The 27148-nt window shown below is 46.9% G+C and overlaps 1 protein-coding gene across 15 annotated transcripts in view; it reads left to right on the plus strand.

Annotated features, from left to right (window-relative positions):
• The window catches only part of arvcfb (ARVCF delta catenin family member b), a 154108-nt gene that overhangs the window by 75318 nt on the left and 51642 nt on the right, over positions 1-27148 (plus strand). For 10 of the 15 annotated variants that reach the window (XM_037481332.2, XM_037481328.2, XM_062562479.1 and 7 more), the window contains 2 exons: positions 25686-25844; positions 26389-26409. In XM_037481332.2, coding sequence (XP_037337229.2) covers positions 25686-25844; positions 26389-26409 — 180 coding nt within the window. Of the gene's footprint in view, positions 1-3601; positions 3736-25685; positions 25845-26388; positions 26410-27148 lie in introns of those variants that run through there. The other 5 variants (XM_062562481.1, XM_037481329.2, XM_037481335.2 and 2 more) reach the window with 2 other exon arrangements.

A 27148-nucleotide genomic window follows, 5' to 3' on the forward strand; every position in this document is an offset into this window, starting at 1 on the left:
CGAAACTTTGTCCCCACGATTTATAGCCTCTGGGCTGCCATGCTGAATGCGTGAGAGACATGGCATTAAAGTCTTTTTGTCTTTCACTTTGCACAGATTCCGCAGGAATGTGCTTTTGTTAGCTCCTTGTTAGTGAGTGTGCTACTGTGTGTGTGTGTGTGTGTGTGTGTGTGTGTGTACTAGACCACGATGCGCATCCACCAAGCAGCCCACACCATCACAACGCTCATTCTCCCCGCCGAGCTTGGCAGCGCTCAGAAGCAGAAAAAAAAGGGAAGAAGACACACATCCCCCCCCCCCCCCCAAAAAAAAAACCCCTGATTGAATAAGGTCAGCTTCCCGTCAGCGTCGCTCTCCTCCGGGCCGAGGAGGGAGGGAGGGTGGGGGGGGGGGGGTGGAGTTACACATTCCCTGTTCGGCAGACAAAAACATTCTGTCAGCTTTCCACGTTTGCTCTGATAACAATACATTAACAGTCGCCCCCCGTGGATGAGTGCCACCAGATAGCTGAAGGGGCCTCTGCCAAAAAGAGAAGCACCTTTTTTCTTTTCTTCTCGCCCCACACGCTCTTTCTCTTTGATAAGTTTGAAGGCCGCGCATTGAGTGGGTGTCGACGGATGAAAAGCTGGGCAAAGGTTTTCCCGCTGGAATCCTCTGGTTTGATTACGCGAATGGGATGAAATGCATGTCGACAACCTTGTGTCCTACAGACCTTCCCCCCCCCCCACCCTCCACAAGACCGAGATAGCCCGCCTGCTTGGCGGGGGGGGGGGCGTCGCAACGTGACCTTTTTAAAACTCGGATGGACATTCTTCAGCTATGGAGCACCTGCTCGGGCAGCGCTGTGTGGGGAAGGAAACCCACCTTTTTATTGATTCTAGCTAAATATTCTAGGTGTAGGTACTGGTGGTCGGTTTGGGCCCATGCTGCGCACTGTACGTCCTTCAGGCTGTCCAGTAGCTTACTACCAGTTTTTTATACTCAAGAATCTAGATTCCCGAGTGCAGAGAAGGGGAGAGATGACCTCATCTTAATGCCGCAGAAGAGCTCACGGTAAATGAGTTTTAGCCCACTGAAGATTACTGCGTAGCCGTCAATTAGTGGGGGAGCCTGCACCAGACCACGTCTGAGTTAAATATAAACGCTCCTTGATTTTAGACCAGTAGGCTAATACCCAAATCCTCCAAATATGGTGGCCGCATCTTCTGCTCATACAAAATAGAAGCACACAATTTTTTTTTTTCTGTGGGAAGGAGAAAGGAAAACATTATGAATAATCCAGCGGTCATCACTTTGTCAAGGTATAAAAAAAGCAACTACAGTCTTCCTCCGCAGACCAGAAGGACGCGCCTGAATAACAACACAATAAATCAGTGATTCACAAAAAGACCGAAGGAGGTCCTGTCTCTTCAGACTGCACGTCACTGCCACATTCCTGGCCTCCACCGGGGCTTTCAGCCGCAGCAACCCAGCGCTCGCCTCCTCCCCGATGCCGTCTGATTCCTTACCGGGATTCACAAAAATCCATCAAGCTGTTTCTTATTTGACGGCCGGACCGTCACTCCATTCCGGTCCCCGGGCTCCCTCCCTTTTTTTCGTGGCTGCAGAAGATGTGGTGCAGATCAACACCTGAGGACATGTAGAGCATGAGGAGGGGCATCGTTTGGGGAAGTGCAGGCCATGCGAGACTAACGCCAATGACCGGAAACAGAGACAATGCAAAGGGGCATATTACTGGCGGGTGGGGGTGGGGGGGGGGGGGGGTGCAGTACGGGAGGGGCGGCGGGGTCGTGAGTGTTTTTTCGGAGGCGAGAGGTTTTTTTTGGCAGAGCAGTGATCGTGTGGTGCTAGGTGACTGGTGACACCAGATGGCCCGCCCACCGCACAGCCCAGCTCTCCCCCCCCCCACCCCCCCGCATGCCGTTCCCATGACTGCCCTTATAGCGCGACCCGTGACACAACGGGGCTGGACGTGTCACAGTATCTGCCACGCTGCCCACCATCCGCCTGCCTTCTCCCACTGGCTGCCTGTTTTTGGTTCTAAGTAACCTGAACTGTTTTTACATGTGAACAGCTGACACCCACATGCGCACCATCACGTGAGCGCTTCAGACTTTAGGATTTCAGTCAAATACTTAACAAGTTCCTCTTTGGGATTTGTTTATATTTGGTCAGGGTTTGGTAACTTGTCATTCTCAATATGAAGATGTTTTACTACCTCAGTGTGCTTACAATCTTTACTCTATTTTGCTACGACTTAGGCTGCTCCCACTTAGGAGATTAGTCGATAAATGTATTTATTTCCCAGAAACCTTTTAGCCCCTTTTCTATTAAACACTACTTGACTTGTAGAGGTTCAGTTGTGTAATTGTTTGTGGAGACACTTAGTTTTACTAATGGCAATTATATCACAATTCTATATACGGTCATTTGTTTGCTAATTTTTGTTGTTATCGACTAATCAATTGACTGTAAAACGGCTCATTACAATCTAATACATATTCATCCATCCTTGTTTTATTCGACCGATGATTCAATTCATGTTTTAGTTCATTTCAGCTCTAAACCAGATAATTGACAATGATCAAAAAATGTGTAATGAAAATATCCTTAATACACCTACTCCATATATTGATATTAGTCTACCATAAAGCACACGACACCGGGCAGCTGGTCCACCAAGTGGCTCAAAACAAACCCGAAGAAATATGCGAAACATGTGACCCCAGCAAGTATTACACTTTACTATACATAGTACACTGTAGCGCACAAACACACCCTCAGGTATTTGGTGTTTACTCTGTGGTTGTGTCCTGTGTGTAGCGAGCATTAGGGGCCTATGCCACTCAACCCTTTGGCACTACAGACACCCCCCCCCCCCCCTCCTCCCCCACCCCCCCTTTCCTGACTCCCCCTCTCTGTTTTGGCTTCCCCTGTCTCTCCTAACCCATTTGGCTGGCTGACAGTGTGACCGATGCAGGCCCATGCCTTCGCTCACTCACTGTCTGACCACTGCCGAGGACCATCATGCCCTCTCAGCTTTCATCATCACGCTGATGGAATAAAAAAAAGAAAAAAAAAGAAGGTGAGTGGCATTTAATTGGGAGGCTTGAGGGGAAGGATGAGAAGGATGCTTTCATGCTTGCTATGTTTGGAAGCAGGCAGGGGATAAGAAGCGGGGCATTAATGAGATGGCAGCTCATTATCTTGCTAGACTTTGTGTTTGTTTCTTTCACCTATTCAGCATTACACTGTGCCGTTCATCCAAAATGTGTGCAGGGTGCATGGAGAGAGAATTATGTTATGGATGCATACGTTCATGCACATCCTTGAAAACATAACACGACGTTTCCCCCCGTTTTACATTTTTGTCCCATCACTGGTTAAAGACTTTTTAGCTGATAGAGTTTATGCTTTTCCTGCTGCTAAATACATTAATTCTTCCAGAAGGGAGGTGTGTGGAAGGTGTCAGTCCGCTCTTTTCGTCAACACACCAGCGCGCGCACACACACACACACACACACACACACACACACACACACACACACACACACACACACGCACAGATGTGCACGCACACACTTCAGGCTACAAAGGAACATCAATTGGATCCCTGACTTCTTTATTCACTGTTTGTCTGCAGGCTACAGGTTTATAAGGAGGTGGGATTCATGGTTTCCTCAGCTGTGTCCAATAAACACCTTCCTATCTGTGCTGCTGGGAGCATTTCATCAGGTAGATAACAAAACCACTTGACTCGGAGGAGGCAGGCCGGGTCGCACGGGCTGACCACAAAGCTGGGTTAAGTAGAGCCGACGTACTTTTAAATAGCCATATCAGGGCTGTAATCGCCGTAGTGACAATATTTACATGATGCTACATGATTATAATAATGGTCTGATTATCCACAATGGAAACTATTTGGTAATTACACAGCAGGGTTCTCCAATTCAAGACATATAAACAGCACTCTCTTGTTAGGATGAAACAATTTGTCAGGTCTGATTATCCCCATTGCTGTCAATCGAGAGTTGACTGAGCAAGGACGCAGATTTTTTTTTTTGCTTTACTTTAGGAAGTGTAGCGAGAGGAGGGGGGAGTGAGGTGAGGGTATGTATAGTATAGTATATGCGGTAGAGGGAGGATACGGCCATTTCACACAGCATCCAGATTCTATGAGGCGGCACGACTACAATTAATCTGACACCTATTTTTCAAACTTCCGTTGCAGTTAATCAATCAAAAATAAATTCCTGGACTCTTCTTTCCGAATGAACCAATGCGCTGTCAAGTTGACCTGTGCGGCCGTGTGTGCGCGCGTGTGTGTGTGTGGGCATGCGCACATTTCCCGATGCATAAACCTGTGTTCCCTACGTGTTTGCATGTGTCATTGCTGGAATTGGCTTTCCTTCAGGGTCTGTGGTTGACGCTGCAGATGTGACAGTTCTTTTGGCAGCATGGAGGACAAATAACGAGCCCTGTGATCCTGAAAGTTAGTGATTGATAACACGATGGACAGCAGATTCTATATTTAACAGCTGGACCTGATACTAATTGACGACCAGGCTGGACCCTTTCTGCGTTCATTAGCTTGAACATAAACATTACTCAAGATGGCCCTTATGATTTATGGATTAGCTGATAAGATATGTGCAGTTTATCTTGACTTGAACATGAGACCATTCCTCCTTCTAAGTCCTTCCTACTCATTTCCTCACTTCCTTCGCACCAGACTGTGAACACTGGTACCACCAAGAACCTCAGTGAGAGCGAATTCTGGTTCTGGATCCTAAACAAAAGAACTGAAGCTTCTTCTTATAGCTACGTATAGTTTATTTAGGCTCCACCCTCTCTGTCCTGCAGCTGGGGACCTCTTTGAGGGCCCCTGAGGGGGAAGGTCAAAGTCCTCATAGAGCTTCCCTCAACCAGAAACACAAGAAACAAACGCCTCCCTACTTCTTTATAATTCCCTCCGGTACCATCCGGATTGTACTACGTGGTGCCGTGCCACGGGGGGGGGGGGGGGGGGCTGCAGGGACGGGATATGGCCCAAGCTCTTTTTGCATGTTTAGTCTGGAACTTTCTTTTGAGGGATTAGCCCACTTCCTGTCTCTGGACCGGCCACAACAAGCAAGTTGGCATGCCGGGGAGGGCATCGATCCTCCATCATCACACCATCTGTCTGGTGCTGCCTTTTTGGATTAATGATTCCCTCTGACAGCCCTTTAGTAGGGCTCTATCAGCTCCAGCTGACCACTCAGATTACGCTGACATGTGGCAGGGCGAGGAGCTTTCTATGAGGCATCTCCGGTCTATTTAGTTTAACTGCTGTAGGGAGTCACCATCACTGTCTGGGGATTTTGACAACTGAAAGCCACGAAATATATATTTTCAATGAGAGCTAACAGCATTAGCAACAACTGGAGAGATGCCTCGCACTCTGCAGTGTATATGACGCTAAAGGTCAAGGTCTCTGTAGCCTTACTAAATTATTTTTTGTCCATAAATCAATAGTTGTCATGCAAAGTATGACAATTTTACCCAAATGTTGACATGTTGAACTCACATGAGTACTTAATGTACTTCACTGGCTGACAGGCCCACAACCACAAGGTAGTTCTTTTTTAGATTCTGTTAACTGGATTAAAAACAAAAGGCTTGTATTATCCCATCAAAATCGTATTTATCAAACCATTGTAGATCCATGTTTTGCTCACTCAGAGCTAAGTCACAAAGCCGGACTGTCTGTTAGCGACCACTGATGAGGTCTGGCACTTCATTAGAATGTCCAATAGTGGCCGTTACTGCTGATGGCTTGCATCCAGGGAGAAAAATAAAATAAAAAGGATTGAGGTGGAGAGAGCGGGAGGGAAAGTCCAGACCACTGTAAGCTGACCGGCCTTGGGGCCACACAACCCCCTCTTCACAACACACACACACAAGTACATTATGCTAACCGGTGGCAAGAGTTCAGCCAAACCAGGCACAGAACCTCCTAAAATGGGAAAGATGTACGAGTCCCTGGAAATTCTCAACGCCACCAATTCTCCCCGCAGACAACGGTTTGCATAGTTTTTTTGTAGTTTTTTTTACTACGAAGGGCATCCAGACACTGGGCTGGCTGTCATATGTCATCACAGCATTATTACTCATCACCTCACCGCCTCTTGATATGTGCTCAGCCCGTTTCCCGGAAGAGCCACTGGGGAACAATGGAGTGACGCGCCTCCTCGCACATTCCACAAGGCCCAAATTGAGCCTTCTATTGAATCTCTACGGCATAGGTGCCTCTGCGCCGGGCCGCCCACGGCTCCACGAAAACGTTATGCCGCCCCATCGATTTGAATTTGTCCGGAATGCACAGTAGGCTGTGAAGTGGAGCGAGGCGCAGGGCTGATTTGTGCCAACCAGGGGGACAGGAGCCAGCCGTCCGTGGAAGGTGCCGTACTTAACACTTTCGGGGGGGGGGTTGGGAGTGTAGAGCCCCTGGTGCGCCGGTGGAGGCTTTCGGAGCTGCCTGCCGGTGTCCTTTTGCATCCAGCCAAGCAATCTTCTGGTTGGGTAACAAGACATACTAGCTGTGGGTTGTTGTTGTTCCCGAGGAGGGCGCAGCTAAAAGTTTTAGCGGAAAGGGTTTTGTTGGGATTGAGTTGCCTGCCAGGAGAGCCACAGTCCGACGTGAAGCTCGGCGCGGGTTACTTTCTTTGTGCTGTAACTCCATCCCGTACGGTTGGAGGGGAATGCCACCCGGCGGGAGAGGCGGCACGAAGGGCAAACAAAACAAACTACTCAACGGTGGTCCCCTTTTTGTATATGCAGCCGGTATTTTCTTTGCAATGTTCCACATATAGCAACTCGAAGCAAGGGTCGGCAATCTCGAGAAACCAGATAAAGCGCGCTGCTCTTTTACAACGGCATAGCTCGGCGTCGCCAACTCGTGCCCAATGAAAATAGTAATGAATGCAGGGGGGGGGGGGGGGGGGATAGTGTGCAGGCAGAAAGACATCAGACGAGTCTATAGCAATGGCGGGATGGGACGGGTTCATGAAAAGGCGTAGATGCCCAATTTATTGACGGCTATTGGGCTTTGTTTACAATTTAAACACATTTCACAAATGTGGTTTTAAAGAAGACGATCTGCCCCTAGCTTTAAATAACATGTTTGGTTTATTAGAGAATGATATACGAGGGGAGCGTGTCTGAGAGCTTGACCTGAACATGTGGGAGGTACATTCGCTGCCGAGCCACATGTACGCCACATTTTCCATCTTTGTTCGTGCTTTAACAAGTCAGAAAAAAGGCTGTGACATAAATAGATCCAATCTCTCTGCGTCTGCCAGAGTCTGGTGTTTTATCAGTGCTCTTAGACTTTATGGAAGAAAAATACAGCGCGGAAGATTGATACCGCGAGGCTCTTAAACATAGCCGGTGCTCTGATGTTTTCCTGACTGGACCTTTGCCCGCCATCACCATTAGAAATCAAATGGCTATTTTCTTTACCCCTGTGGCTGTTTTTGAGTTGTCGTTGGTTACCACTGCTTACCTTGATCCTTGGAGATTCAAGGAGGCTCTGAATTTAACAATGTGGTTGGTCAGCAGCTGCACTGAGGCATTTTTTCTTTTTTTGTTTATTTTTCTCTTTTACCTCCTCAGATTCAGGACGTGTGGAAAAAGAGCGCAAAGTTCTCAAAGTTAAGCAAACACGACCTGTTGACACAGACCTCCTCGAGTTCCCAAATTCTTTCCATCATGTCCTAGGACAGTTAAGAAAGGCTTAATCCAATAAAACCCACTCTCTGCCTGTTTTGTGCCCCATCTCTCTCGAATCCAGCCCTGAGTGTGTGTGAGGTGGGGGCGGCTAAGTTCCTGTGAAGGAGTGGCCAGCTGCAGCCTCTGTTGTTCGGGCCACAAGGGAACACAGGGGGGTTTTTTTTAAGGGGGGGGGGGGGGGGGGGCGGGGGTCACGGAGCTGCTACATTCCAGTCTCAAAATGCTCATATGGGAGCGCTCGTTTCTCCGCCCGCTCCAGCTCCGTAATCCACCGACCGACCCACTATTTCGCCTGCGTCACTTCAATCCGCAAGTCCTTCAGGCCGAATGTCCCTGACACACGGCTGCTAATTAAGGTTGCTGGTGTCTGTGAACATTCATCAATGCCCTTCTTGTACAGTGCTGAGGCATCACTTGACGGTGAGGCAGAAGTCACGGGGGGACCAGGCTGAGTGCACCCTTTCCGTATTTCCTTCAGGTTCTCACGCCGCTCATGCTTTGAGTTTAACAAGGCCTTGTTATGGTCTTGTACTGCTAATGGTGATGAAAGTGAAGTGCTTTACTAGCCTATGTAATTACTTGCAGAAATGAACTCGGGTGGTAATTTCTACAGTCAGAGAAAAATGTTACGCGCTAAACGCAAAGGCACCCCGTCAATTTAATGTTGCGTGACACATCGACCGCACAGCCGGGTAAAGTGGGCAAGGTGTTGTAGTTTGAATGTGCCGATCTGATCCTGGAAGCAACTGTAGTTATATTACTGCTTTTCTGTGGGGTTGCTTACAAGTAGTACTGCCTACACCCCATTTCAGTAATCAGGTGTCAACAGACACCTTGAGACCTACCTACCTACCTACCCACCCATCTATCTATTGATCTATCAATCTAAAATTAACGCAAGATCTTAAATGTTATCATTGAGTTGCACATTGATTGAATAAGAAATACTGAAGGTTCAACCAAAATACTAAATATTAAAATACTGTCTCAAGAATGATTTAATGCTGATTTATTTATTAAAAGCACAGTAAATTTCAGCCTTAAATAATTCATTGATGAAGTCCTTTTTTTTGTAGTGCCACAGTTTAACAAACGATGAATATGCAAAAGTCGTGTTCTGCTTTATTAGCGAGGACAAATTGACTGCATTCTCCAAAGAGCAGAATTATCCCAACCAGTCTTGCTGAAATATGGTGTCGCAGCAGGCAACTGAGAGTTGGATACTAAATCTGCGGGACGGCCTTCAAAAGGGAAAGCTATTGTGTCCCCTGCCACATTGTGGTGTGAAAATCACAGTGTGGCACGTGCACAGAGAGCGATCTGAAATGAAAGGCCTCCGTCCACGCTCTGCAATCTGAGGCTTGCAGGCAGCAGGACCGGCGTGGCGTCCCCCAGACCTCCGACCCCCGGAGCCCCCCCCCCCCCCCCCCCCTGCGGGCCCCGAGCTCCGGTCTCTGTGGCGAACAAGCCCCTTGTCTTCTCTATCCAACGTGCATACAAACAGACCTAATTAACTTTACCCCTCGGCTCAGCGCTTCTGCTTCTCCGCGCCGTTCCCAAACCTTGGCAAAACTATTCTTAACCGACCAGCTCTCACGGGTTGGCTTCAAAGACAAACTATACCTATGCTCGGAACTTTGTGTTTTGTGCAGCTAGCCCCCGTTTTGGGACTTTGGAAAAGGTGCAGAGGTGTGCATTGTCTGAGGAAGGCGCTGCAGAGGAAGTCTGTTCCCTGCCTTCTCGCTGCAGTCATCCTCTCCAGGGAGGGAGCCAATGTCTGCATGATGGAGTTTAAAACTTTGGTTTCCAAACCAGAGGTGGCGTTTCTCTGTTTATGCCCATTGTGGAAGCTGGGTGAATGTTCCAGTTACAGCTTCTGTGTGAATGGATCCCCGTGCACTGTGCATATTCGCCAGAGAGCTTTCCTAGCGGCGGCATTGCAGTGTTTGTGCGCTGAGGTTTTTCCGATGTGGGTCAGCATCTCCGTACTGCCGGAGCGCCCGTTCGCTCTCAGAGGACGACGCTGTCCGCTGTGAAAGTGGACAAGCTTATAAAAAGTGATGTAAGACACCTGCAGACTGGATTAATGAATCAGTCTGTGCCATTAGCGGTCAAGCGAGGCTTTTGTTTTTATTGGATATACGATATGAGTCGCCCACGAGCCTGTTTCATAATAAAGCAATTATAAATGTGCAGCCGAATCACTGTAGTCTTTATGATTTGTTTGTCTGGATAATTTCTCCCTCTTGGAGTTACATTGTGTGGCTTTGGGGTTTTCAGCTTGGCTGCTTTTGAATGATGAGCAGTGGCTGCTTGTGGATCCTTCAGCCCTCCCCTGGCAGGCAGAGGTGCCTTAATTGTCACATGCCTGTGGAATATGCCTTGCTAATGGGGCTGCTGGAGTCCCAATCAGTCAGTGCAACACCCCCCCCCACCTCCCCCGCCTTTCTTGATGATGCAAGAGGCAGCCGTGGTCTGGTGAGGCCGCTCAGCGGGATCTCTCGTTCATACCTTTTTCCGGCCTCTCTGGATAATGAGGATAATGATAATGTCCGCCGGGTCTGATTTTGCGTTTGTCGCCTGGGTGGCCTTGTGAAGCAACGGATTTGATCCCTAGATTAATTGTGGATTTAATCGGAATGCCGCCATCTTTTTTCAACAAAAAGATGGCGGCATTGTGTGTTGTTCCCACAAGTTTATAGAGGAGATTCGGGAAACTGGGACAACAGTGGTTTAATACCACAAATGAGTCATGACCCATGTGACGGGCCCTGGCTCCCTCGGTCCTGCTTTACCTGCCCTACAGTCCAGGCCCTACTGTTTGAGTAGCCAATATGAGGAGGTCTAACCACTCAGACTACTCACACGGATCTTCTCTTTGCTCCCTTCTTTTCCTTAATCTTTGCTTTGGCTTTAAAACGAGTGCTGAATCTCCTGGCAAGGAAAAGGAACCTCTTAATAGGCGGAGATATGAGCACCTTGTCACCATATGGGGCTCGGAATTCCACGGAATTGCTCTCTAATCCTCACAATATGTCAGGAATTTGAAGCTCTTGTTTTTCAGGGGAAAACAGCAGTCCGCTCACCATGTTTTTTTTTTCTCTTGGCGCTCTGTGTGCGACCCTTGAACACACCAACGTCCACCATGTCCAAGGTTGCAGGACGCTACTTTTTAGGTTTGTAGTTTGCACTGCTTTCAGCCCCCTTTCATCTACCGTATGTGTTGCATTGTTCTGCCAAAAAAACGTTCATAAACTGGCAAGATAACAATGCAGAGGTTGTTCCCTTGCACAAGTCCCTTTTGGCTTTGGCGGATTGCCGAAGCTGATACTAGAACTTGCGTATTGCTCGGTACCTGTCCAATACTTAAAAAGGCATTAAAGAGAAGAACAAAATAATCTTTGCTTTGCTTTGCCGTCAAGTTGGTCACTGTTGGAAAAGTTTGACCTTGGGTGAAATGCATCAGAACAATGTTTGGTGTTATTAAGCATACTTTTCAAGTTCACATATTACACAAATTTCTGTTTGAGGAATTTTAGTTCCCACCCTACACATTCAACGCACATGTACTTTTATATTCCTTACAATTCCTCTAATCATTTAAACATCAAACAAAAGTAAATGTTATGGCGATTGAGATTATGTGCAGACATGTCTGTTGTGTCTGGATGAAACGTGAGAATATTGCTTTGTGTTCGGGGTACTGACTGAAGTCAACACAGATGACTGCAGATCATGTGATTCGGCGTCACTCTTACTGTGAGATGTTATTCGTGTGGGGAAACAAATCTGGAAAAGATATTTCTCAATGTGGTGGGTTTTTTTGTGGCTTTTGGGGGTGGGGGGGGTGTGTTGGCTTCATATTACACGACACACTAAGTATAAACAGCGAGAGTCATCTGTGTTTTCCCCCCCGGTGCGCGGTGAATCATACGTGGTGGTGCGTTTGTCTACGCATCCTTTGAGTCACAATGTGGAACAGGCTGTTCCCTGTTTGATGCATTCCTCGGGTTTATCATACGTCTTCAGATATCACCCCTCTTCCAGTTTTGTTCACCGCATCACTGGCCCCCGAAAAAATAGTTTTTTTCAAAATCATTTTTAGATATGCTTTCCTGGGGCCAGTGGGCTAATGGGCTTTGGTCTGTGGAATTCACTCCAGTGTTTTCTCCCTCATTGGGCCGTGTGCTGAGGCCCCCGATGGGGCAGACAACAATAGGCTTCATATGAAATATGTAACCATGACCGGGTCATTCCAGCGAGCAGTCGATCTGTTCACTCAGTTCAGCAGTTTAAGGGTTGGATAAAAAAATCTGCTTTGATTAAAGGAAAATACAGGACTCCAAATGCTTCCAGGTTTCCAAAATAAGATTTAAACTGTATTTTGCTACTGGATGGTGCCGGCCTGCTATCTATCCAACCACCATCTGGCACGCAACACACAGTCTTGTCTAAGTCCTTATTTCAGCCTGATGAAATGACGGTGCATCCAGAGTCACTTTATTAGAAGTGAAAAATAACACTTCTAACATATCTCATTTACTTTCTGTAAATTGCCAGAAAGACCGAGCCTGCAGCTCGGCCGGCTCCGCTAAAGGGTCGACGCTCCTCTGCGCTCAGGTGGTTGCAACCAGCAACCAGCTTCTCCCGAGTAATCGCGGTGACATCTGGGAATGTCTCAGGTCGGGGGGGGAGATGGTGCAAGTCCCTTTGCATACTCAGCTGTCACAAACCAACTCGTTCTGATTGAGGAGCTGGTTAAGCCGATGCAGAGGGGAGGGGTCGGGTGTTGAGCCGGCGCTCGTAAATGGCTGTGAAATCACTGCCTGTCGCCTTTGATCCGACGGGTTCGGGGGGGTAACGGACTTTTAAAGGAATCAGCGCTGTGTCACGTGAGAATGGGTATTTGAAGAGGTAAAAAAGGTTGAGCGATAAGGCAAAAGTTTAATGAGGAGATCACAGTGGTCACAGTAGTAACGTACGTTTGTGCTTGAACTGCAAATTGAAGCAGACATGGGTCGAAAATGTTCAGTATCCCAGGAAGGAAATTTCCCACAGTGCAAAACTAACTGTTACCTGGTTAGAACCCCAAATTTTACCACACCGATGGATTGTTTTGCGTCTCAACTGGTGTATCGATGGACGTGTTAGTGGATATTGCTAACATAATGAATCACATCGAGCATCGGGGGGTATTTCAAGGTGCGATGTGTAGTAAAAAGGTGTTGCGACTTCCACATACAAATTGACATGTTAACAGAAATGTCACCAGTTTGCAGCACATTGCATCATTTCAAAACACTGAAAATGTCCATATTCAAGCCATCAGGGTATTGCAGCAGTGGGTTTTCTACTCTACCGCTGGATGCACATGCCCAATCCTTTTCAAAAGGTAGAAACTGTCTATTAGCAGTCTAAATGGACAAAGATGAATCTTTTGTAGCTTCACTCAAAGACAGCTCTTCGTACAAACCATGTATTGATATACGTCACCTCAAGAATACAAAATGACAGTGTGTGTGGTGATGTTTCCCAGTTGTGTATGAACTTCACAAACCTGCTGAGGCATAAGGAACGAGGACAATGCCATGTCCACAAAAGCACAGGATGTTTGTGTAAATCAAAGTTAAGGCTGTCTGTGTCCGTCCAGCCCTCCGAGAGAGTTCCTACCCCATTTGCTTTTGTAACCTCTGCAGAAATGTGTGAAAAGCTGACTGGGGCTTTTTGAGAAACTCTCATATCTGCCTCCTTTGTCCAGCAGTGTGAAGCTGACAAAAAAGCTCTGTGGTTATGTTCCGTTTTCCCAGGGACAGATTTGCTTTCGATTGTGTGCCTTCTCTTCTTTTGCCAAAGCTTGGCTTCTTAAAGCGCTTCCTCTAGGAGGATTACTGCAAAAGGCTGTCACTGTCCAGTCATGTTTTTTTTTTTTTTGTTGACCTGCATATAAAAGTACTTTGGCAGTGAGTGTGTGTGTGTGTGTGTGTGTCAAATGCTCGGTTGCACGGCTGTGTGTGTCTGAGAGAAGAAAGCATTGCCCTCCTGATAGAATATCCGTGAGAGAGTGTTCGCCAATATGTTTACTTTGATTTGAAACGAGACACCGGGCCGGTCAGCCTCGTCCCCCTCTGATGGGATTCCTCTCTGACCACACTGGCAACAAGTCTGTATTGGCTTTTGTTGTGTATCACAACAGCAGTTTGTGCTACGGGGGCAAAATATGTTTCAGTGTGGTGTGATTTTACTCAGCAGCGTTAGGAGTGAAAGCTCACTCTCCCCGCCCCACGAGCCTGTGACACCTATTCAGCAATTTCACAATTCTTGCTCTATCAGAACAGTCCACTGTGTTATTTAGCTCATTATTTTTTTAGCTCAAAGATTTTCCAGCCGGGGCCGCTTTGACTATGAAACGCTGAGTCTGAGTCTGTGAGGCGGGCCTATGTGCTTTTTTTTGGAGTTATTTTTGGGCTCCACCTCCCCCCACCCCTTTCCTCCTCCTTCGTCACAACCAAACCCCACTTCTGACAAAAGCTCTCCACACAGTCAGTCTGGCTGCAGTCACCTCACACCCTCCACTCTATTTTAAGCCTTCAGACAGAGGCCCGCTCCCCCCCCCCCCCCCCCTCCCGAGTGGACCCCAGTCTCTCTGTGTGGGCCAGAGCAGGAGCCTCTATGAGCCTCTACTCACTCAAGACAGCATGGTAATAGCAGAGGTAAACCTCTGCATGGTGCGGCCCCCACTGAACCACCGCCCTAGCTATACACTGAAAGTTGGAGGAGGATGCTTAACAAAAAGTTGGCTTGTATGAGAGTTGACATGTTGGTAAGGGCTGTATGAGATGTTTCGGGTTACGGGGAACAGTCTTGGAACTTGGGCTGAATTCCTGTGCAGGTGTCCCTTCTGTTTGGACCCAAAATGCTTCCATTGTATCATGAGGTCGTTTCCGGAGAATGGTAGCGGTTTGCGGCTCTTTCTTTATGGAGCCTGCCAGGCTGGATTCCATAGTGCGCAGAGAGGAGGAAAGCAACCCCGTTTCCTTCCTGTCCGCATACAGTTTGCCCAGCTTCCACATTGTGTACAATGCAACGCCAGCAACAGTTCCCTTACAATGAGACCAACAAGTACCAAGGGTTAAGGAGATTGTCGAACTGGGTTGACATCGGACAGCTTGTGGACAATTTGGTAACAGTTTCCCACTCACAGGAGTGTTTTAAGCCATTTTGGTTAGATTGCATCAAGTTTGCTTGGGCCATCGACCCCTGAAAGTACCTCTATTTCAGTCAATTAGGAGAGGGAGACAAGTGTAACTTGATTTGGAGTGGCTGCACGGCATTAGAGCTGTGGCTAATCGGATGGCTGGCGCACACCGGACATCCTCTGTCTGACAGAGACACGAAAACAAACAAAAAAAACAACAAGCTCCTCAGTATTACTGATGATCGCGGATGTAGACAGCGAGGCGCAGTGGTTCTAGCAGAATGGCTTCTGCTGCTGGTTGGACCAGCTTTAAGCAACACTCACAGATGTCTGCGGAGATGACTGTTGTTATTGTGACATAATTACTTTTAGATTACCCAGCTTCCCCTGGGTTGAAGTAATCGTGTTGTGGATCCCCAGAGGTCCCCGAGGAGGTTCCAGAGGGTCCAAGTGGCCACAATACAGTAAATGTCAGTATTATTTCCATTTACAGCTGTCATCCCCTAATTGGCATCTGTAATGCAAAAACGGCTCTCATCTATAATGTTATCTGTGTTCTACCAAGGACCCAGGTCTAAAATGAGGTGTTCATCAGTATTACGCCACACATTTATTGAGGAGGTTCATTTACAGGAAAAACATCATTATCGCTTCCAAATACTTGAGTTTTGTTTAAAGTTCTAATTGCTTCGACTTCCTGCCCTTCCCAACATCTCTGAGCAATGTTGATGCCTCTCCTTATGTCAGCTGATAGCTTTGATAAGTACATTGCTATTATAATCAATATCACTGTTGATATAAGTTGCCCTAAATAAGACCTACGTAAAAACGGAATCATCCTTTAATATGAGTAAGTGATAATTAGAAGCCAAATACCAAACTCTGCAGAGGTTCAGGTTGTGGCCCGCCTTTGTCCCAGAGGCCTGGGGAGGGTTGGGCTGAGCCTTCCTTCCTGTTTGGAGTCATGTCCTCACCAGGATTTGGACGATATCTGCCACCCAAACTACCCTGACCCATCTCTTAATATGGCAGTTTACAGTCTGTGGGCTGTCAACACTGCCAACGGATATTTTGGGTCAAGATCCTGTTTACTGGGTACCTAACCCTTAAGAAGTCAGCATTTCCTGCACGGAGCAGTAGCTGATGGAGGGGGAGGTGTTTCATCATGGTGCTGGATGGATAAAGATGTTTGATTAAAGCCGAGGGGGGGTGGGTAGGGTAAGGGGGGGGGGGGGGGGGGGGGGGTGTACAGCAGCCAGATGCTTGGCCTGCAGCTGGCTGTGTGGGAGGGGTTACATTGAAAAGCAGTGGTGCCAGCAAAGTGGGGCTTAGCCAGACACTGAGAGGAGATAATCCATATTTCATCTGCATCCTCCTCTTCCTCCCAACCACCTGCAGAGCAACACAACTCGGGTCCCAGAGCATGAATAGTGCACGGCACAGAAAAACAGTTCGGCAAGTGCTATCGCTTGAGTGAAAGCAAGAGACGCCCTTTTTACATCTAACACCTTGGGGGAGCTCTTCAGAGCCCCCCGAACCCCCCCACCCAGCCATCTTTCTCATGCATTAGTGCAGCAGGCACTTCTTCCGTTTTGATCCAGTCCAAAGGTTATTACACCGCATTGCAAAATATATACTCTCCTGATTATTCAAAATGTATCCAACTCGGTGAAAAACCACACTCCATAGTGAGCAAGCCACGGCTTCAAAGACCCTATTTATTTTCATGCCGTGTGGCCTGCGCTTAAAATGTACTCTGTGCTAATTTAGCATGCAAAAAAAAACACATTCCAAAACTGCATTTCAGATATGGGCACAGCCTTAAATATTCATGATCAGCTTGCAGCTTTGAAAGTAAGCTTAGAAGATTCCCTCCCTCACTTGGCCTTCCACACACACACACACACACACACACACACACACACACACACACACACACCCCCACACACAAACCCATGCACGCACAATCAAACAGCACCAGAACGAAGGCCTCGTCTGTTGTCTCTCTGCATTTTCATCACCTACTCAATATTCAGGAGAAATCAGTTAGAGTTATTCCTTTAGCTTGTAAAAGAGCTGTGGTTCTCGGGGCGCTTTTAATCTCTAATTAAAAATCTTAAACGCAACACAATGTTGGCTGTAGCAAACCAATACAGATCCTGTTCAAAACCAATTTAGCCCTGTTTACCTCTTCCAGATGCGCTGGAATACATTATATGCAGATATGGCAGCTTTCCTGCAATTATGAGCCCGTGTCATGAAAAATGCTCTTTGTTCACACTCAGGCGTAGAAGTGTCAACACTGCGAGAGGGGAGGGAGCGCTTGTTTTGCCGGCATGGGGAGGACGTGGTGCGCGTGTGTACTCCTGGTTGACCCGCGGCATCCCAGATCTGCGGCGTCGTTTAACAGTCTGTCTCCAAACTGCTGGGTCTCCATAGGGACTGTGTGTGTGTGCGTGGACGCCTGCTCACGCCCTTTCCGTTATCTAACTGCCTTTGGCAGATGGACTTCTTCATCAGTGAACATTTAAAATCCATCCTAATAATGCCCTTTATGGTATTAGAAGGTTAACACTGAGGTTAATGCGTGAACAATTATTCAACAGAGTATAGCCAGCATGGTCTTCATCTGACATGAAGGACATCTATTCCTCGTGCGTATTGTATTTAATGTACCGCTTCAATCAGATGCTACATTGATGCTTCATAGCAGCCTACTACGCAAAGAGAACCGAAAAGCTTCATGATTGAATGGTTGCAATGTAAGTCGCTTTGGATAAAAGCGTCCGCTAAATGACATGTAATGTGATGTAATGTAATGACACAACAGCTTAATGACAGAGATAACACAACTGATTCCTTCTGAATACTGAGTAGGTGATGAAAACTGCAGACAGACAACAGACGAGGCCTTCGTTCTGGTGCAGTTTGACTGTCCGAAAATATATTTCAATGTTCTTTTTGAACATCCTCTTTGTGCAGCAGTCTGAGTAAGGGCTGACCCGGCGTATGCTCCTGTATCCACACCTATTAACGGCTCAGCCGCCCACTCGCAATGAACGCGCTACACGAGGCCCTTTTAGTGGAGCGGCAGCGAGCAGACGTACTATCATACTATCACTTTTCCTTTCATCTGACAGAGAAGGAGTAATGAATAAAGCACCTGGGCCGGTAGCTCAAGCCTCCCGGTAGATTGATCCAGCTCAGCGATGGCTCCTTTATGGGCCACATATACATCCAGCTTCACCTTATCTCATGGCCCAGTTGAAGGTTAGCAGTAAATCGGCTGGGATTTCTCCACTGCCCGGTTCTCGCCGGCTTGTCCTCCGCCTCTGGCTTTGACGCCACGACATTGCCCGCACAATGAGCCCCAATCCTTTACCGGGGCGGTCGGCGCAAGGCCGTAAAAATGTCCCCCCCGAGGGGGCTTAATCACGTTTGACTGAGTGCATATTTGAAAAGCAGTCGCAGTTATTGTGATGGACCGCGTTAGCTGTGCGCGGTGGTATCTATGTGTGCTTTTCAGAGCGGCGCTCTGCATCCCGGGGCACCTTTTAGAAGGTTATGGTGGTTACCTGTCAAGTTGAGGAATAGTTTAATTTGCTGCAAAATGTCCTAACTAAAGGATGCATTTACGTGAATGCGGTCCCAAGTTTTAGTTTTACCTCAATTTCCTCCCTTGGGGCTGTGTAGTAAATTAGTGTGGGAGTAAATAAATAAAAGCGCACCTTTTTGTTGAACAGTTTGGGGTTTCAGAGTTCTCGCCATAAAGCCTTTCGAGAACTATTAACTCGCCCTGAGAAAAATGACACGACTTTGGTGACATCCGGTCCTCTTCCTGTGGAGTTCCCCTACTTACCCCATCACCACAGTCCGAGCAGAGGACATGTAGTGGCCTTCCTGAAACAGTTTGTACTGCTTCTTTCTAACTGCCTCAGGCTTTACTGTTCTCCTCACAAGAGAGACAAAGACAGCTAGAGATGGAAAGGGGTGGGGGGGCAGGGGGGTATTTCTGTCAAATGGGAACCCCTGCGGCGGCACATTCAGACAGATTTTGGAGAAAGGGTTTCAAGGGGGACAATAAGTGTTGCACTGGTAGCCTGACAGGAAGTGGAGCATATGTCCCCTTTCCAACTCCCTAAGTCTCCAGCAGACCTCACATGAACTGATCTTCTGGCAAAAAGCCTGTCTCATGACACTGCACCCTGCCTACCCCCCCCCCCCCCCCCCCCCCCCCCATACGTCCAATCACCAGTCCTCTGACAGAGTCAGGCCGACAGTGATCCAGAGGCTGACGAGGCTGGCCCCCAGGAGCCTCTGTTATGCCGTGAGGACAGACCTAGCACCCCCCCCCCCCCTGCACTCCCGCCCCACTGCCCCCAGGTCCAGCTACTGCTGGATTCCTCTTTTCCTCTATCTCTCTCATGGCCGCACCCGCCTGTCCAAACAAACAAACGCGGCCACGACCCCCATCTCTGAGAGTCATTGTTTTAGTTTATTTCCAGAGGCCCCATGTGGTTTTCCTCCTTTTGTTTTTTTTATTTATGATGCTCCTCCCCCTTTTCTGCTGTTTACTGAAAATGTGCACTACTTATTTATCCTCTTGCTGCGGGAGTGGTTGAGTGCTAGCATATATTCGTTGTTGGAAGCGACTTTTCTGAAAGCTTCCCATTCTGATTTGACTCCACTTCTTGAATTTTGAGGAAAACATCTGTGGTATGTGGCTCCATGTGTTCAAGCGCCTTTGTATGTTCAGTCCGTAATCGATTGCATATGGAAGACATTACCGAAGGTTTCAAAACATCTCTCGGCCAATTTAAATAGGAATATCTGCCATTCCACGGATTAAGATGGTGTCAAATTTAGCGGAGGGTTGGGCTGGGATTTCCTTCTGATGGGTTGGTTTCCAGTGGGACTGGGAGTGGGATGCACCCTGGGGAGACAATCTAGCTTTGGCTGAAGGTTTTTCCTCGAAAAGGACTCTCGGCCCTCTGTCGGAGGCTTGAGCCTGTCAAGCGGACTGGATAACTTCAGTTTTTTCAAGCCACTGGTGCAAAGGAATAAAAGGGCGCGCCAATGGAGGGTGGGGGGAGGGATGGGGGGGGGGGGGGGGGGGGGGGTGTTTCGGGGAAGAGGTAGAAAAAACTGGTGGAGGGAAATGGGGGAGTGATGGCTGCGTCTGAAACCAGGAGGCCAAGCGTGAACCAGTTGAGAGGGAGACAAGCCCAGATTTGGCTCAGGATCAGTCATCAGCGAAGGAGAGATTAAGGTCCCATCATTCCCAGCTGCACCATCGGGACTTTGGCCCATCTCCCCTCTCCCCTACAGTCATTTGTGTGCGCTTCAGCCCTTGAAAGAGTGGAGCTTAAGGATTTCCAAAGCACGCATATTAAGTGGACAATGCTCACCGCCAGCACGAGGTCGGCCGGCCCTCCGGTCGTCCCAGGGAGCTGGGACCTCTGCCCCTGGCCTGTAACAGAGACGAGGCCCCGCTGGCCCGTCCCCCATTGCACCCTGGGAGAGCATGCTGTTTTGGACCTGTGCCACGCATTGTCAGCCTCTTGAGTTCCCCTTCCTATCCTTGACTTCCCCTCAGCCTCTGCTTTATCCATCAAACAAATAGCGCTTTGGCTGGATGTTTGGATCACACAGATTTTTTTTTTTTACGGGTCAGGCTAGTGAACTGCGCCCTCGAATGCTCCCTCTTTCTTTCACATACTCCTTTGAAGTGGATCATGTGATTCTTCCTCACGCCGCTCCGACGGGGAGGGCAGGTGGCGGCAACAGAAGGGGATGTTGGGAAATTGGACGACCCAAGGTTAGCCAGGCGATCTTCGCTAGAGGATTAATTGTGTAAGAGCCATGTAATGATTGCTGGCATGTCTCTGGAGTGGAATCCTGTTAGTCACTGCACATGGGTCAGGATAAGCCTGAGATTGCTGTGTGTGTGTCTTTTTGTGTGTGTGTGTGTGTGTGCTTCAGGAAGGAAGGTGACTCTGATCACACCGTATACATTCATGACCAGCTGGCGATCTGACAAGTTCTGTAGTCTCAGTCTGAAAGTAACCGCAGGCTCCCTCTCAATGTGTTCAGACTGAGGAGCATCATCTAAATTCTCCTCACGGAGGTTGTGTAGGGCCGCGAGAGGGAAAGTTCTCCATTAGCTGACGGGAACTTGTTGGGCTGTTCATAGGACTCATTTCTTGTTGATTAATGGGCCTCAGGCTCCCAATGTCTCTTCTGAGCCTTCTGCCAATTTTCAAAGTTTAAACTCAATTGCAAAAAATGAGATTGAAGTGTGTTCATAGGTCTGACCTTGATGACATTTTTTGTATCGTCCAAATCGAGTATGCAGAACTTCGGGCCCAAGTCGTGATCATGCTGTCCCCTTCCAAAACAATATTTTGCGGTCCTATGATATGCTTCCAAACCATTGTGACCCCAATACTCTGATATTCCTTCGTGTTGCTATTTTTAGCACCAATACAATAACTACAACATCAATAAAACGGTTTACTGTCCACCGTACTGCAGAACATCTAATCTGAAGTTTTCTGGCTGTGATTCTGCCCTCAGGGGGAAGAAAACCCCCCCTTATCTGCAAACACTCTCTCCCTATCCCTAACATTTTGCTCTATCTCGGCATCCATCGACAACCCCGAGCAGCTTATTGAACGCAGATGATGAATGGGTGTGGATTGATGGCAGATAGCAGGCCCCTCGCTAATTGACACCCTTGTATCACTTCATCTTCGGTCCTTTGTATTCTTCTTCCTCGCAGCACAGCAATCCATTAGGGTTCAGATTAGTGGCTCTTAAGAAGGCTCGTGTCTCTGCATGATCTATTGTAATGAAATATACTCCGCGAGAGACGGCTCATGGGCTCTTTTCAAGGGTATTGTTTTTTTTTGGAGGTATTGATTGTATATTGTTGAGTTATGGAAGAGCAGATTCTCTTCTCCTTCCGGGCCGGATGTACACAACGCTTTCATGTGCCTTGAATGTAATGTAGCAAATGTAGCTGTAGGAATATTTTTTTACCAAGCTTCATCCCTTCAGGGGTTAAGCCAGTGTCAGACCAGGAAGGATGAGGTTTCATCATCATCCACCAATCGAGTTCTCCTCCTTATACCGCTAGTCAAAGCCGACCACACCAGATTGAAAAAAGTCCAGGTTGTACAAATCCTCTGGCCTTCTTAAGACCCAAATCCCTGTCTGTTTGAGACCTCAATCTCTCCTCTACTGCTGGCTGAACAGAAGTGATCCAACTGGCAAAGCTCTTGCAAGCTCTTTTCTCCTCACCAGAAGTGGGGTGCAGCTCTTGGCAGGACGTTTTAGTGCAGGCAAGGAGACAGCCGTGATGCTTTGTTATTTACTTTAAAATGTGTTTCTTTTGTCTAAATTAAACCTGATCCTTAAAGGATAAAGGGTTTATAAAAGCTTGTGTTTTGTTTCCTTTCCTTGGTGATCTTAATATGTTTTTAGCTTCTCTATCTAGGTTTGATCCTTTCACATTTTCATGGCAGATGTGAGACGCCTCGCTCCGTGCACACGTGGTTACTACTTTTCAGCCGAGAGGCTTTTCCCTCCTTTTCCTGATCCAGCTGATTCGGGAAGTTTAGTCTGCAACTGTCACACCATCAGCTCGTCTGAACAACCTTGAGAGAACCACTTTTTCCGCCGTCTTACTCGAAGCATTTCCACCAAATTTGAATTGGATGGAACTTTCTCTCGTTACCCTCCTCCTACTTCATCATTCTTCTGTCAGAGGTCAGCCATTCACTTGCGCTCCCGTCCTCCCGCTCCCGACACAAAGGTGTTGCTTTACCGATTCTACTCCACTCCAGAAACAGCCCGCTATTCCCTTTAGGACATGGCAGAAAGGCGTGCTCTGCCAAAAGCCAGACGGCTTTTAATCATTTATTCAGGGGCTGTAATGTTGAGTTCAACTCCAGTCTCTCACTTAGCAAACGCAGAGACGTGAGCAGAGTGAACCAAAGACGCCGAATGAAGCTTTCGATCAAAAAGGCCGGTTTGTCAGCGGGTCTGGAAGGATCCACCCTTCCGATTCGCCAACTAGGCGCATTAAACTGGTGTGTGGCGGTGCTTTTTTTTTTTTTTTTTTTTTACATGAGGCTTGTTTTGTAAAAATGTCTCCTCTGCCTTACCCGATCAAAGGAATGAAACTTCACACTAATGGAGATATATCGCGCAGATGTCATTAGCAAGGCGCTAGGAGGTTCACAGTGGTTGTGCTCAATTAGTGTGAAGAGTTAACATACACAGTCTCTGCCTAATTAGGTGCAGAGAATGAAAAGACAAATCCTGCCACATAGGCAAGTTGGTTCACATGGATTTGGCTTATTCATCTTAATTAAATGTCCTATTGTCCTTCTTTAACAATATTCGGCTGTTTGCTTGTTTATGGAGTTTTCACAAACAGACATTAAGAACGTTAAGAAGAATGCTTTTATGAATTTCAAAGGACGTATGCAACGAACAATCTTCTAAGTAAAAAGTGTTAAAATAAACACTTCATAAGCCGCTAAAATCCTGGTGAAATTGCAACATGCAGCCAATGAGTATCAAAGCGAGACCTTGGGTTTTTCATGGAGCCTTGTGTTTCAGTGCTTAAACAAAGGTGCGTCCAGCTACCAGCTTCCCGTTGGGCTAACGCTGTTCACCTTTTCACACCTCTGGGAGTCGCTTGCACTGTTGTTAGCTCCAGTAGCTGCTAGAACAAGGCCGTTGATTGGAGGCCTCTCGTTAGACTCTCACCATTTCAGGAATCATTAGTAGGCCCTTTACCAGCATAGCCGACCCGGGGTCAGTTGGAAAGAATGTATTTTCCTCAACTCAGCAATGCTTGTGTGAAAGAAAACGTGTCTCTTTCTACGCAGCAGAAAGCCGTCCCAGTCATTAACCCCAATCATGGGACTTTCAGAACCTTTCTCCGAGGGGGGGGGGGAAATGACCCAACTCGACTCGGGTTCATTGTGGTAATTGACTCCGAGGTTGCTGAGTAGAGTGGTCCAGGTAAAGCTGTTTTCTTTTTTCAGCAGCCGAAGGCCAATCAGCCTCCTGTGAGATGCGACTTGTAGCTACGTCAGTGGCTTTGGCCGAAAACAATACTATTGGCTCTTAAAGAGTTCAGCGTAGAAGCTGCAGTAGCTCATGTTATCTTAGAACTGGAGACTATTTCTTCAATGAAAGGAGAGTAAAGACCGGCACTGAAGGTCTAGTTTGATTGACGCATGGTTTATCCAATCCCTTGACAAGTATTTTTTGGAAGTGGCTGTCCTCTTTCAAACCGTTTCCAATGACGACGGGTTGTGGAATTAGTCGGAAAGATCCTCAACATCTGGTGTTTTCTAGCTTTTGATCTTTAAGGTTTAATGTAATGAAAGCATTTTGAACATAAATTGGATGCTGTTTTTTTTTTTTGACTTTATGAATAAAATGAAAAGTGCACCAAATAAAAACAACACATCAGACAGCAGAAAGTATTTGAGGTTAGTTAAATCTATCTAGTACACACCTGCTTCATCTTCTATATCCCCTTTAAAAGAAAAGCTCAATCTTCTATACCATGTCCTCCTCCAACGCTTTCCCTTCCCTCCCTCCCCCTTACTGTTGGCTCTGTGCTGTTTTGGTTATCAACAATTGCCTTTAATGCATCACAAGAGCCGCAATGTTGTCAAACGTAGCACCTCCGACCACTGACTTCAAATCGCCTTCCGTCCGAAAGGATGTTCAGCAGAAGTCCATAATTCTCACGCCTTCACAAAGGGGCAAAGCAGGGTGTGAGGGACTGGCTTTCATCCTTAGCCCATGGACACTTCTTCTCTGAACCCTTGGTCTCCCAATGAAATATGAATCAAAAGCAGTGCTCTAGGCTTTTGCTGGCCTCGAAAGAAGCTTTAACTCAATTTAAAGTCTCAAGAGGTGAGGAGTTCTTTGCCTGCATTGCAGTGTTTGGATGTAACATCAGGGCCCAATAAATGATGTATTATCGGAAAACAAGAAACAAAGTAGAACGCCATTGTTGTTCTTTATATAGGCATTGTCGAGAGCGTCTTATTTAGAGTGCAGTATCGGGCTGTTCTGTGGAAACGTCATTTTACGTAGCGAGGTTACTTCAGGTTGTGGAGTGAGTAGTGGAAGGGTTTTTACTTTTGTGTATTTGCCGTAGCCACCATCTTTCCAAGACCTTTTACACTTTAAGTTGCCTAACATCGATAGCTGCAGAACCATTTCTTATTTATTTTCGCGATTTCATTGGAATCTCTGTGGCATCTTTCAATGGTGTGCATGTAAATCTGCATGGCCGGTCCATATGTGGGCTTTTATTTACTTCATTATTCAATTTATGAGACAAAATGAACCAGCAAATCATGTTTTTTACATGAATATTAGAATCAATATTTGCGGTCATTTTCATTCCGCACCAGACTCATTGTTTTTTGTGCTTTTTCTCTTCTACATGTTATTTTTTCCATCCTTTGTTTCACACTTTGGATACCTCTAGTTGCTTGCATGTTGCATTGCAACACGTGGAATGGCATTTTATTTACCCTTCATTTGCGATGTCCTTATTTATGCTCTATTATCTAATTATATTATATCTAACAGAAGATTACCTAGATCCTTTTCTTTCTGTCTTTCAACTAAATATGAAGATGTATCTTTTAACTCCTACTTCTCCCCTCTGTCTGTGCAGGAGCAGAGCCCCAGCAACGCCACATCCCTGGCTATGATGCAGGAGCCACAGGAGGTGGTGGAGGAGACGGTCACCATAGAGGAGGACCCCGGCACCCCCACCTCCCACGTCTCCGTGGTCACCTCTGATGACGGCACCACGCGGCGCACAGAAACCAAGGTAAGGCACAAAGGTGCACTTGGCTGAGGGTGATAAATAATCATAAATCACCCGAGATGGTGTGAAAAAAAGGTTCACTTTTGGACGGATACTAAGCAAAAATGGGTGAAGTTGTTAGAGATTGACACTACTTAAACAACCTGCTGTACAGAGCTGATAATCGGCCTGGTACTGACTGTCTCACCTGAGCAGGACACTACAGAGAAGTTGCGTCGTTGTGGCAAAGGGATCCCACTGTGCACAAAGCAGCAAAACCTCCCGAAAGTCCCTTTGATCCATTTCAATAATGCCTCAAATTATTTTTATGGATTAGCGCTTCCAAACAGCCCAGTGCTGCAGCTCCTCTCCCAGACTTCCACCCTAAAGAACTCCAAATCCCATAATCCTCCTCCCCAAAGTGCTTTCATCTCCCTCTCAAGACTTCAATTATTTGATTATTTTGTTATTGTGAGCCAACGTCCCTGGTGTTCTCCTAGTTGTGTGGTTTTTAAAAGCTCTTTTGTTGATTTGTCCTCTGCTGTGTTCTGTTATTTCTTTCTGTAAGGATATCTCATCTAACGTGAAGGTGAGTGGACTTTTATAGCAGTATGGCTTTCACCACCACGCCACCATTTTAATGTGCGCCCATACAGGCTACAGCAGCCGTATGCAACACGATATGCTTCCTCACAAGCCGAATAATTCTGCGGTCTATACTCGCAGTTCACTGCTTCTTTCTTCCACCTTCTGGGATAGGACCCATTCTCTCTCTGTTTAAAAATATATATATGTACATATTTCTTTTGCATGGTCTTCAGTCTCTGTTTTTCCTCGTTTCTCTCCTTCAAATTCTGTCTGACAACATCCCTCATTGACAGTATAGATGGTACCAAAAGCCACTGCTCAGCAGCAACGACACATTGTACAAGCTCTGCGCTGTTCTGCTCTCATATTGTGTTTTCTCTCGCTCTACGGAAATAGAGCATCCAAAAAATACATTTAGTGTTCATGACAGTATTTTCTTATTCACAGTGATTTAATTGGATATAAAAAGTCCTGCTGGGAAAACCTTTGACACATGTCAACATAATGAGACAGAAATAAGGAACTGCCACTATCAAGCATTAAGAGATCTGTTTCATTGTGCTATTCGATACTTCAAATGTCCCCTTTACTGTGAACTGTAAGCTTGTACTTATCTTGAGGACACTTTTTTGGTTCAATATGTCAGGAATTCATTTAAATAAAATCCAATTTGATTTTTGAATGACACAAATTGCCATTTTCATCTATATTGACTCACAAAAGTAATTTGCCACCACTTT

This window comes from Pungitius pungitius, chromosome 5 (assembly GCF_949316345.1).
Source record: "Pungitius pungitius chromosome 5, fPunPun2.1, whole genome shotgun sequence".
Lineage (NCBI taxonomy): Eukaryota > Metazoa > Chordata > Actinopteri > Perciformes > Gasterosteidae > Pungitius > Pungitius pungitius.